The sequence below is a fragment of the Salvelinus alpinus genome, chromosome 1, assembly GCF_045679555.1.
Source record: "Salvelinus alpinus chromosome 1, SLU_Salpinus.1, whole genome shotgun sequence".
In the NCBI taxonomy this organism is placed as follows: Eukaryota; Metazoa; Chordata; class Actinopteri; order Salmoniformes; family Salmonidae; genus Salvelinus; species Salvelinus alpinus.
This window is the reverse complement of record NC_092086.1, coordinates 87236164-87249857: the sequence shown is the minus strand read 5'-3', so window position 1 is coordinate 87249857 and position 13694 is coordinate 87236164. Positions and strand designations below refer to the sequence as shown.

Below are 13694 nucleotides of genomic sequence, written 5' to 3'. Positions count from 1 at the left end.
ATGAAGGTAATGAAGTCCAGGTGTGAATCATAATGATGAGTGCCAGGTGTGCGTAATGATGAATCCCAGGACCGGTGGTTAGTACTCTGGCGAAGTGGTACGCAGGGGGGGAGGAGCAGGAGCAGACGTGACAGATGGGTGACAATATTATACTTGTGAATGATATATTATCACTTGTATATGATGTCCAGCTTAAGGCAAGGAACAGCGCATGCCTTTTTTTGCAACTTTTTCTATTCATAGTCACAAACCTGATGTAGCTTAGACCATAGGGCTATATGTTTTATATAAGGTTTGTATCACAACTAAAGTGGCCAAATAACTTCTTGAAATTAAGCACATTAATTTGCTTTACAATGGGTGTAGAGCCTAACTGGCATACAGTACATACTGTACACAGTGCGTGAGTTTCAAGTTTGGGGAAGAACATTTTCACCTAATTCACCTAATTCGAGATACCTTTATAATAAAAGCATTACATGCATAATTGCATTTGCGGTCACTTTTGAGAATGGTGTTTTCTGGCAAATGGAAAACTGCCGTGTGCACATTGGTGTGCTTATAATATGAAGAAATAGCCTAATAGTTTATCAACATTTTGAACTAAACGTTCTTATCTGTTGCGTCAGGCTCATTGCTTAAAAACGTTTTTTTGATGCTAGTGGTTTTATTAATTTGGGATCTATCGCATCCCACAACTGTCCCAGACTATGTTTGGAATATTTATTTTTCGTATAGAATAAAATAGGTAAACTTTTGTACTATGGCGGATAGTAGATTGACATAGGCTAGTGCTTTTGCTGTTCGTTAGGCCTACTCATCTCATTGGCTGACGAAAAGTAAATGTGGACAGTTTTTCCAATATGTTCAATATGCACCTCGGAATTGGATAAGGACATGCACGCAGTTGCGTCCCAGATGTGTCTGTCTTCACTTGTAGCCTGTGAGAAAGACCCGATCACGTGACAGATAGCCATTGAAGTGAGATGTGCTTCGGCACGCGGCCGGGAGAAGGGACTTATAATTATTATATTCAGCCCAAGGGCACAATGGCCACTGGCCGCAAAGGGCATGGATTTTTTTAGGGGGCATTACGGCCACACAAAGGGGATGCAGCCAGGAAATTTGAGGCCTTATCAAGTGTTTGTCAAATTGTGAATGAGAGACTGGTGAATTGTGTACAGCCTGTACAAAAAAACTAAGCAGAGCTCATGCATTTCATGTGACTTTTTTCAAATCATCCTTAGAGTCGCATCATGCAGCCTTAGAATGTATTCAAAAAATCAAAAAATCAAACCATATAGCCCAACAAATCTTGTCTGCTAAATTAATTGTGTAGCCCACAGCCATATGGCATAGCCAGATCAGGGCCTAACATAACGACAACTCAGAGTATGCTATTTTGTTCCTCTGAAATAGACTACATTTTCTTCATATCATGTTTTTTTTTGACTTGTCTGAAATAAATAATGGATTTATTGTGATGGTGCAGGCTATATTACTTGAATTTATTAGACTTTTTAAAATGTAGATGTTCCAAAGGTCTGCATCAGTGGCTATGCGTTGAAGCCAGAAAATGCTAAATGTGTTTATGTTAACTAACGGTCAATTACCGTGAGACCGGCAGTTATTTGCTTGACGATCACCGTCTGACAAAATGTCATGACCGCCACAACCCTAGATGTGGTTTGAAGGCAGAGCAGATGATGTTCCATTGGCGTCAGAATAAGAGAATGCAGATCATTTTCTCTTTGAGGCATTCTCCTTATCACCACACATTCTGTTATTTTTCTCCACTCACATTCGATCCCATGACAACCTATTACAAGAGGATCTTTGAGGTATGGATCCAGCTTTTATTCATACTCTGATGGAAAAGAGCCAGCTACAGATACAGTCTGATTTATTTTCAGCCTGAAACTGTGTATAACCTAATGGTCTTTAAGGCTGGCTGGCTGTTATTTAAGCCTCCTCGTCATCCATCCATGGCCATGCTACAGTAGCTGCCATGGGTTGAGCTATAGTGTGATAGATTTCATATCTTTCTACGTGATCTTCAGCAGCAGTTTAATTGTTATAATGGATCTGTAGTAGGGTTGCAAAGGGTCGGAAACTTTCCGGGAAATTTCGGAAATTTTCCATGGGAAGTTAAGCCCTGGAATTTGGGGAATTTTGCTTAAATTCATCAAAAAATTTAGCTTATAACAGTGAACCTTTTTGGTGGGATACACATAAGGCAATGCTAGGTCTTGTGGCTTTTTTTGGGTTAAAATATCCCCAATTCAATGGAATTGCAACCCTCTGCATGCACAGTGCATTCTTCCAAGATCTTGCACACTAATGAGATGCTATTGAGCCTACACTACTACACTGTCTGAGCCAAGGACTACATGCTTTCTGGTAAGTTTTGATTACAATTCTGGGTGGGGTGAATATATTTTATTTGACATACATTCTTTTTTGTTAACTAGTAAATAGTAGCCTACAGCAAAGTGTGTTTTAAATCATTTCTAACTTGTTAACAATTTCTGCTATTTAGTTTTTGCTACCATGTGGGTTTAGCTTGCTTGAGCCTGCTAACTGAGGAGTGTTAATTCACCTGTTTCCATATATGTTTCATTTTAAAACATTTATCTTACAAAGAAGTTCTTTAATCTAACTGCTTAACTATTTATCTGTACATGGAATTGTATTTGGTTTTTTTACTCCAGTTTTTCTAATCTTTACAGGAAACTGCCACGGGCACTATCTGATGTGTGGAGACATTTCACTGCAGCTAATGTAGAAGGAAAAGCTGTGTACATTTGCAAATACTGTGCCACATCATATGTGAAGAATCCATTTTACTCAATGGAGAAACATAGTCAGAGAAATGCTGATGAATGTCTTGCTCGAGCTGTGTATGCAACTGGTTTACCTCTGACGCTCACAGGCAATGTGTATTGGAATAGATTTCTGAATGTTCTTCGCCCATCATACACCCCTCCAACCAAACATGCTTTATCTACTAATTTGCTAGATGCAGAGATCAACAGAGTTCAAGTGAAGGTCAAGCAAATCATAGAGAAAGCAAACTGTATTGCAATAATTTCTGATGGGTGGTCGAATGTTTGTGGGCAAGGAATAATTAACTACATCATCTCCACCCCTCAACCAGTATTCTACAAGAGCACAGACACAAGGGACAACAGACACAGCGGTCTCTACATTGCAGATGAGCTGAAGGCAGTCATCAATGACCTTGGACCACAGAAGGTATTTGCACCGGTGACAGACAATGCTGTGAACATGAAGGCTGCTTGGTCTAAAGTGGAATAGTCCTATCCTCACATCACACCCATTGGCTGTGCTGGTCATCCATTGAATCTGCTCCTCAAGGACATCATGGCACTGAAAACAATGGATACACTCTACAAGAGAGCCAAGGAAATGGTTAGGCATGTGAAGGGTCATCAAGTTATAGCAGCAATCTACCTCACCAAGCAAAGTGAGAAGAATAAGAACACCAGATTGAAGCTGCCCAGCAACACCCATTGGGGTGGTGTTGTCATCATGTTTGACAGTCTCCTGGAGGGGAAGGAGTCTCTCCAAGAAATGGCCATATCACAGTCTGCGGATATGGACAGCCCCATCTAGAGGATCCTCCTGGATTATGTATTTTGGGAGAGAGTGGTAAGCAGCCTGAAACTCCTGAAACCTATAGCAGTAGCCATTGCACAGATTAAGGGAGACAATGCCATCCTGTCTGATGTTCAGACTCTGCTTGCAGATGTAAGAGAAGAAATCCGTACTGCCCTGCCCACTTCACTGTTGCTCCAAGCAGAGGAAACTGCAGTTCTGAAATACATCAAAAAGTGTGAAGACTTCTGCCTGAAGTCTTCAAACACAGCATCGTACATGTTGGACCCCAAGTATGCTGGCAAGAGCATCCTGTCTGGCGCAGAGATCAACAAGGCCTATGGTGTCATCACTACCATGTCTCGCCACCTTGGCCTGGATGAGGGCAAGGTTCTTGGCAGTCTGGCGAAGTACATTTCCAAGAAAAGGCTTTGGGATGGAGATGCAATATGGCAGTCGTACCAACATATCTCATCAGCCACCTGGTGGAAGGGACTTTGTGGATCTGAGGCTCTTTCCCCTGTTGCCTCCATCATCCTCCAAATCCCACCAACATCAGCCTCCTCAGAGCGCAACTGGTCCTTGTTTGGGAACACACACCAAAGCACGCAACAGGCTGATCAATATAAGGGTTGAAAAATTGGTGGCCATCCGGGAAAATGTTAGGCTTTTTGAGCCTCACAACGAGCCATCCTCAACAAGGTTGGAAAGTGACAGTGAAGATGAGGCCTCAGAGTCTGATGTTCAAGAGGTGGACATTGAGGAGGTCCAGGGAGAAGACATGGAAGCCTGAGAGGAAGACAACCAAAGCTTTAGTTTCAAGACTATCATTTTACAGATGTATGTTGAAAACATTTTTGGGAGATGCGATGGATCATTGGGGATCATTCAATATTCCCTTTCTTTTGTTGTTCAGTGAAATCATCCCATGTGAAGAGTCAACTCATTTAATTAAAGTTCAATTCGTAACTAAATAGTTATTTTTATTTCTATTGGAAGGATTTAATCATTTGCAATTATGTCTACTTATGATAAGGTAAAAGGTTTATGTTTCTGTCTCCATATGATATGGTAAATATATCCAATGCAAAAAACATCTACATTTAAATGGTATTAATATTAATTCCCATATATTCCCGTTAATTCCCATATATTCCCATTAATTCCCACAGAAAGTTTCCACCTCTGAATATTCCCCAAAATGTGCAACCCTAGTCGGTAGTACTTGAGCCTGCCTGGGCTGCTTCCTCTATCCAGGCCAGTAATAGTGTTACCTAATCCCCCCTCCCTTGACTGCTGTAGTCCACAGAGGGAACATTGAATTTTTCACTGTGGTCTTTTATTCTCTTGGTGTGTGTTGCGTGGTTGTTCGGGGGTTGGGGTCTCCTGCTGCACAGAGTGGGGTCACTGGAGAGCCTTGACAGGTAGTTTGTCCTTGTCCAGGGACCAGGGCGGGAGTCATCTGTTTACATTTGGTGTTTGCTACCTTAGTCACATGAACAATGGACATTGGCAAGGAAGGAAATACACTGTGAAAAGCCAAATCAACCGGAAGAAAAATGTAAATGTTTTATACACTGGTAAGATAGTATGAAGGAGCAGTGGGAAAGGGATGAGGAAGTTTTTTCTAGCTTTTAAATGCTAGTAAAACTAAATGCATGCTCTTCAACCGATTGCTGCCCGCACCCACCCGCCCGACTAGCATCACTACTCTGGACAGTTCTGACTTAGAATATGTGGACAACTACAAATACCTAGGTTTCTGGTTAGACTGTAAACTCTCCTTCCAGACTCACATTAAGCATCTCCAATCCAAAATTAAATCTAGAATCGGCATCCTATTTCGCAACAAAGCCAATGTCCTTTACAAAATAGCCTCCAACACTCTACTCAGCAAACTGGATGTAGTCTATCACAGTGCCGTCGTTTTGTCACTAAAGCCCCATATACTACCCACCACTGCGACCTGTATGCTCTCGTTGGCTGGCCCTCGCTACATATTCGTCGCCAAACCCACTGGATCCAGGTCATCTATAAGTCTTTGCTAGGTAAAGCCCCGCCTTATCTCAGCACACTGGTCACCATAGCAACACCCACCCGTAGCATGCGCTCCAGCAGGTATATTTCACTGGTCATCCCCAAAGCCAACACTTCCTTTGGCCGCCTTTCCTTCCAGTTCTGTGCTGCCAATGACTGGAACGAATTGCAAAAATCACTGAAGCTGGAGACTTATATCTCCCTCTCTAACTTTAAGCATCAGCTGTCAGAGCAGCTTACCGATCACTGCACCTGTACACAGCCCATCTGTAAATAGCCCACCTAACTACCTCATCCCCATATTGTTATTTATCTTCTTGCTCTTTTGCACCCCAGGATCTCTACTTGCACATCATCATCTGCACATCTTTCACTCCAGTGGTAATGCTAAATTGTAATTATTTCGCCTCTATGGCCTATTTATTGCCTTACCTCTCTACATTTGCATACACTGTACATAGATTTTTGTCTATTGTGTTATTGACTGTACGTTTGTTTATGTGCAACTCTGTGTTGTTGTTTTTGTCGCACTGCTTTGCTTTATCTTGGCCAGGGCACAGTTGCAAATGAGAACTTAAAAATAAAAATAAATAAATAAAATATATAATGAATGAATGTTTCCACCTGACCTTCCAATAAGTTAAGTGAGTATAAGTTAATATGTCATGTCCCAGCCTTCAGCTGCCCATCAGTGAGAAGACTATCATGTAGTCATTTATGGAAAATTAGGTCTGCTTTTATGAGTTCAAAATCCATTACAACTTTTAAAATCAACTTTATCTATGATGGGCAGTTCAATCTAAAACTCCAATTAGTAGCAACATGTTCGTTTATATACCTGCTATAGAATTGATAGTGAACAGATCTCACTTTGATGCCTATCTCTAATTGCTCTTGGATGTGTCTGGAGGTTGGCTCATCCTGTACAGAACCCCTCTATGAGACAGACTAGAGCTCAGGCTGTTCTGTGTGAAAGCCATGGAGCTGACCTTCTGAAGAACTGCTGTGTCTGGACTACATTAAACACCTGAGCCGCTGGCTGCCTGGCGCAGTCACCAACCATCTCCTATACATTACATACACCCACTCACTCATACTGTGGGAGAGACCCAGTCATTCCACTACGTCTATTTCTATATCCAAACAGTTCTATGTAAATGTACTTGTTTGTAAGTGACTGCTTATTTGCAAAATACTGTTACTGCATATTTCTTGGGGGTTTTGAATGCCTACATGCTGCAACACAAATTGCCCTTTGGTACAATACAGATTTATTCTTCTCTCCTGTCTATAAATAGATTGTAGGTTGAAATATGAAGAGAGCTATTTTACTGAGTGTATTTGGTGCTGATTCTTCTCGTAGGACGGAGTTCAAAGCCCACAGGGATGTGAAGCCAGTGAAGCTGATCCGAGCCAAGTCCCAGTACCTTCCCCCTGAGGAGAAGACCAGCCTGGAGACCAGCTATAGCGCCACCTACAGGGGAGAGCAGGGCAAACAGCAGCCCAACGACAACAAGGCTGTGGACAGGAGGAGGATACGCAGCCTGTACAATGAGCCCTACAAAGGGCTACAAGAGACCAAGGTGAGAATGTTTTAGATCATGTCCTATTGACTACTCCTATGGTACAGCCATAATGCAGCTAATCTCCTATTCAGAACCACAGCCTTGCAGAGTGCGTTTTCAAGCCCACTGTAATGACAGAATCTTTCTCTTGGAGGGCTGCTGTTCTCTTTACTGTGTATGTTGTGATGGCAAATCATATCAGTAATACTGAAGCAAACACAATATCAAACCGAGGAGTTACAGCTCTTTGCAGAGTCATTTACACCTGCTGCTAATGTCTTTGGGGATGGTATATATAAATAATCTCCATCTTCCCCCATCCCCTGTGCCTAGGTTAAGAGGTCTAACAGTGCTCCCCGATCCAAACCCAAAAAGGCTGGCACCACGGTAGCTAGTCAGGGCGGCAAACCTGTCAAGAAGGCCAAAGAGCAGAAGCAGCCGGGCAGCACAGCACTGCGGGGCACCAAGAAGACGACCTCTGAGAACCAGCCCACTGAGTCCAGGCCTGCGGAGGGGGACAAGGAGAAAAGTAAAGAGATGAACAACAAACTGGCTGAGGCAAAAGAGTAAAAATCATTTAGCACTACTTTTTATTCTTCTTTGGGGAAAGAACATGAAGGCTGCAAAATTAATTAGAAGTTCTCATCCCTTTTATGTTATGTCTCTCTCTCTCTCGTCTCTCTCTAACCCTCTTTCTCTCTCTTTCTCTCTCTTCTCTCTGCCTCTTGGCTAAGTTAGATGTAGTTACAGTAAATGTCAGGGTTGTGACATGACATGTCGTTGCTTCCCCGCCTCACATTACATTAGATCACCGTAGTAACAAGGGGGCGTGTTCATCCGCTTCCTCTGTTCCCCGATGCCACCCTCCACCCCCTCTCTCCACGTCTCCATCTCAAGGTTACCATGGCTACCGGCTGCCTGGTTAGCCAATGAATAGCACGTGCTATTGTTGCATGAGCCCACCGACTAGCAATCCTGTGTGGTTGGCTTCCATCTTCCAACTGAACAGATTGCTTTGTTGAGTTTATCAAGGATTTTTGTGAATGAGAAGACCATGTAAATTTGCTCAGTGACTGGACTCGATTTCTTTAGCTGTAACTTTCAAATGTATGCAAAGATACATTTATAAATGAATGCATAGACACATTAGATACTCATCTAGGATAACGGTCTGAAAATCTTTGATAAATGTGCAGCTTGGAGTGTATCGATCCATGGCTGAGTTTGTGCCTGCTCTGTATTTCCTGAATGCTGTCTTCTTGAGCAAGGCTCCAGGTCTGTCTGTTTTCAGATTGGCATTACTAAGATGCTTTGTTCAACTTTGCTATCATTCTTGAATGCAATGTCTAACTTTGTAAACCTAATAACTATGTTGATTGTGGAGGATGTGGGAATGGTTTTGAACAAGTAATTGTCAGGACAACATTTAAAACCTCATACCCTCTCATTCAAATTGTTCTCTCTCGTTGCAGTCAAATTCATTCATCAAGTTATTTTAGAGGTCAGACAAGGCTATCTTGTTTCATCAACCTTGTTGCCAAGCTGGGAGCCATCTGGGTTACTGTAACATGATTATGCATTACTAGACCAGTCATTTGCACAGCAGATGAGAATTTCCATTGAATTAAATGTTACTATCATGCAATTATAATTACATTCAGCATTTAAAAAAACAACATTACATTTCACTGAGTCACGATAGGAATTTGATATTGTGGCTCTATGGTCTTTAGCTATGCTTTCACCCAGCCCATATACACTCTATGTAGCTATAGCTAGGACACACACACAGAGTCATGGTTGACTGGAACCAACATGATTATTTAGGCCCCCATGGCACGAGCAGATGAGAGAAGCCAACAACAATATTCACATCCCAGAGGTCTAAAGAGGTACATTTCAGTCAACCATGACTCTGTGTGTGTTTGTGATACTAGTTAAAACTCTTTCTCTCTTCCAGCACATTCATGGTTTTATAATTATATGTTATTTATTGTTTTATTTATTCATCTATTTATTTGGGTATAAAACACTAATTACTTCTGCTAATACCATTATTGTAACATACCCCCAAAAATGTGTCTGCGATGTTATGGTAAGTTGAATGCTGGCCGTTTGGAAAGTTTATTTTTCCGGACTTGTTTCTGTCTTTGTTTCTGGTTTATGCATGTTGTGTCTCTATGTTTCTGTCTAGCATGGGCCTCAAACAACTGGCCTCTTCCCTGGACCAGGGGTGTGTGTGTGTGTGTGTGTGTGTGTGTGTGTGTGTGTGTGTGTGTGTGTGTGTGTGTGTGTGTGTGTGTGTGTGTGTGTGTGTGTGTGTGTGTGTGTGTGTGTGTGTGTGTGTGTGTGTGTGTGTGTGTGTGTGTGTGTGTGTGGCTTTCATTAGGTTGAGAAGTTTACGTGTAGATGTCAAGATTATATTAAACACATTCAACTCCAAATATATCTCTCCTCTGCTGCCTTCTATGGCAATCTAAATATAGTAGGCATAGGCTACCAATGTAGAACGACTTGATATTCTCACGTGATTTGATTGAATTAGGACAAGCAGCGAAACTACATTTTATATTTGGTTTACATTTGTATCATACTTCTGCATATGTATGCAGTTTCTTGAATGGGATATATTGAGCGAGCAAAGAAAATTATCTGTATTACAAACATAAACCTCATTATGTCAAAATGAATCAGGTTTGTATTGGTTGTATAGTGCCAGTAGAGCTCTATTGGCTACTACACATGTCTACTTGTGTCTTAGCAGATAGTAGTAAAGACCAGAACAGCGTTTCAGACTGCTGGGATGGCGTAGACCACAATAGAGCAGTGCATTGTGCTGTGCAGGACTTGCTGGTCATGGGCCACCCCACACTCCCCAGTCTCTCTCTTGTGTTGTTGTCATCTGTTGTGCTAGTCAGAGCCCCCTGGCTCCCTCCCCTCCATTTTGAATACTGGAGTGTGTTGTCTCTCCATTTGCCATGGTGGTGTCTTGAGTTAGTATGTCACAATGAACCACCATGCCATATTCCGCTTAGACTGAGCATGTGCCCACGGAGAGACGGGTGAGGGCCATCTCATTAGCATTTTGCAGCCTTTGGCTGGGGGGGGGTCTTTCTCTCGTAACACAGGAAGAGGTGTCGGGGAGGTCATACATGTAAAGTACTGACACACAGCACACCCGGTGCTATCGATCTTTAATCCAAGCATTAGAAACAAAAAAATAATAGAAAGTAATAATGGTACAAAGAAGTTACAGAATGTATTGGACACAAATATTTTACTGTGACGTGCTTGTGTTTCTCTCTGCTTGCTCCTATTTACTGAAATATTATGAATAAATGCAAAAGCAGAAAAAGCTGTGTCCTCTTGGTTCTTTGTGTTGAAACGTATGGAGGAGGAGGAGGGTGAAAGAACCGTGGTTGCAGGTATTTGTTGAATTGTTTTTGTGTCTTTGTCTTTGTGAGACATGAGATGCTTTTAAGTGAGTGAATCCACATGGAAGAGAATTTTGCCTTCAGGTTTTCTTTAGCGCTTATCAAAGACATTCTGGCATGAGTTCTGACATCCTTCAAAGGGCTTGCATATTGCTGCTACACTATGTGAGAGCTGAGGAATATATTATTTTGCATCATGTGTCCAAATATATTCAAAGACCTTGCCCAAATTATACAGCAATATGCAAGTTAAGGATGGGTAGAACATTATTCCAGAATTGGATGTCATGTATTTACTGGGCCAACAAACTGTATGATTAATGAAATGTTCTTTCTCTGCGTGTAACAAATGTGACATTTGGATATTTCTAAAATCATTATAATCATGTAATTACTATATTTTCCAGCTTCATCTGGTATCGTTATTAGCTTTTCGAGGATGTCAAATTTGGATATGCTGTGCAAGGTGAAATCCTACCTCTAGAAAACCTAATGAGTGACATTCTGATTCATTTGAAGGGTTGTGCTAAAACAGTACCACTACATACAGCTCTGTCAGCCAATCCGTGATACAGGCTGGGTGCAGACGCTAAAGCAACACCTGTGGGGCTGTACACTACCCATTCCAAGGTAACCTAAAAACACACCCAGCCGCCACAAGCCACAAATCTCTCATTCATATGTGCTCATAATATGTATTTCAAAGTCATGATTTTTTAAATATTTGATAGTGGCACAGTTTTGTTTTGAAAATCGTTGTACTCCGATACAGTTCCCACCAGGTCAGATCCCTCATACATTTCTCTTCCATATGGAAACTAGAGTAGGGGAATGAGTGTGTGGGGCTGTCTGTGTGAATGCTTGGCTGTCATGTCCTATAATGTACGTATGTCTCCTTAAGGTTCCTCTCTTAAGGAGGCCTTGGGTCTGCCTTGTTGTAGTAGAATGGCTATAGTCCAGACCATCTTGGAATCCCTCCTTGAGCTACTGGAAGATGCTAGATGCATTCATTGCTCCTGGTTATAAGAAATAGGCCAAGGCTAAACAAATTGCATGGCTATGTAGTAAAATGTGATTTTTGAATTATTCACACAGATGACTAGAGATCGCCCATCCTTTTCTATTTTTAGAGCAACAAGATTAACCCTACCGTGCAACCACTATTATGTGATATAACTTTAAGTGATATCGTAATTACACACATGTTACCAGTGTGGTTATATATAAATGATGAATAAATCTGTGGGTAAACACACCTACAGATATATGTTTATAATAACACATAGTTATCCTTTTTGGTTTGATCATTTTGATAATTTGATGTAATGTTGTTATGGTGTCTGAGTGGGACCTGCAATACAAATGTTATATAATATTACCAAATGTGTGGTTATTTTATATGGGCTGGACTTGGTACTAAATCTGAATTGTTTATTGAAAATATGTCGATTCAATGTTTATTGGGGTGCATGGTCGGAATAGAGTGGGGAGGTACAGTAGTTCTAGCATTGGAGAGAGACAGTTCTGCTACTGGAGAAGATAGTAAGTGCATGTTTTGGTCCCCTCAAGTTTAATTTTAGATTATATTATTCCTGAATGTCCTGTGGCTGTTTATCCTTGAACACCCTGAGACTCATTAGACTCTCATTATTCCCATTAGTGTGCTCTAGCTTTTAGTCTGAGAAGGTTTCAGCTGACAGATTGGATTCAAACTCAGAGAGCAGTGGCTATTTATTGATCTGAACATAACACAAAATCCTAACTTTGATTGAAGAAACATTTGAACTTTTTTTGGAATTGAGGAAGGTAGGCGGGCGAACTATGTTTTTTTGTTGTTGCTATTTTAGGTTTGAAGTGATAAGAAACCAAGAGAGAGCTTTAGCAGCTTTCTCTGAGACTGAGCTTCACATCCCCACTGTGGCAGTATAATGTTGCCCTCTCATATGAGTAGTCACAGGGTGCTCAACTCAACTCAGCAAAATTCTTTGTGATTGGCCTCTGAGAAATGCCTCATCTTGTGTCTCTTTGTTTTTGTCTTTTTCTTTGTGTCTTAACTCTGTGCTGCCTCGCCTCCTAGAGAGCTTAATGACGAGGTTCTCCGACCCGGTGATCATCATTCCCAGGGTGCCGTTGGAGGAGAACCAGAACCACTGGAGGAAAGACCCGAACCACGGAGGAGCGGCGTAGTTGTGCACTTTGCCCCAGATGTAAAGTATGAGTAGATCCACTAGATCTGTACTGTAGGGACATACTGTACTGTAGGTCTATTGTATACAGGGAGGGACTGCTGTCCTGTTCTGTACTGTACATATCTAGTATTTTCAACTCAGTTCTATTGGGAAAAGAGATATACCCCATTAACAACTCCTCTGCGTGAGGAGGCTAACCAAAATAGGATGCACGTAGCGTGTTTGAAACAGCTTTAGGGCAGTGCGGTCATAGCTGTTTGAGCAAATGCAAATGCAAAAGGTGCTATAAGTTTAATTTCCGTTACATGCTTTTGTTTTAAGAGAATGTTTTAATTTGGTAATGATGTTAGAAATGCCAAACCATAAAGTGCTTATTGAAAGAAAAAAAAAGAACTGTATATTGATCAATTCAAATGCAAATAAATATAGATAACTTGCTGATTTGCTAATCTGTGTTGTATTTTTATTGGTGTGTGACTTATTGGTGTTAGTTTAGAACAGACCAAGAAGCTATCCACAACTCTGAGTACACTGAAGAAGATAGAACTGACACTGAAAAGCACAGTGGAAAATAGCCTACAATAAACACACTTCAAAATGAAACATGTGAAACACACTCATATAATATCGAGGTTCTCGGGCAACCCCTTTTTAAATGCTTTAGGACACATATTCCTTTTTCATTTACTGTATGACTCATTCTAGTCTAGTGAATATTTGTGTGAGAGTGCTGGTACGCTCTGTTTACTCTGGATAAGCGCTTGTGTGAAAGGGGTTTAAGGGCTTTGCTAAAGCAGCTATTTCTCTGTTGATCTTCATATTGCTCTTCATTAAATACCCCTCTCCCTTTT

At 41.3% G+C, this 13694-nt stretch overlaps 1 protein-coding gene across 4 annotated transcripts in view; it reads left to right on the top strand.

Annotated features, from left to right (window-relative positions):
• LOC139532620 (microtubule-associated protein 6 homolog) overlaps window positions 1-13290 on the top strand; it is a 33697-nt gene extending 20407 nt beyond the window's left edge. The window contains exons 2-5 of one of the 4 annotated variants that reach the window (XM_071330472.1): window positions 7019-7238; window positions 7554-7786; window positions 11174-11284; window positions 12732-13290. In XM_071330472.1, the coding sequence (XP_071186573.1) occupies window positions 7019-7238; window positions 7554-7786; window positions 11174-11284; window positions 12732-12876 (709 nt within the window). In that variant the 3' untranslated portion in view covers window positions 12877-13290. Of the gene's footprint in view, window positions 1-7018; window positions 7239-7553; window positions 7787-11173; window positions 11285-12731 lie in introns of those variants that run through there. The other 3 variants (XM_071330488.1, XM_071330479.1, XM_071330497.1) reach the window with 3 other exon arrangements.
• Window positions 13291-13694: the final 404 nt, after the last annotated feature.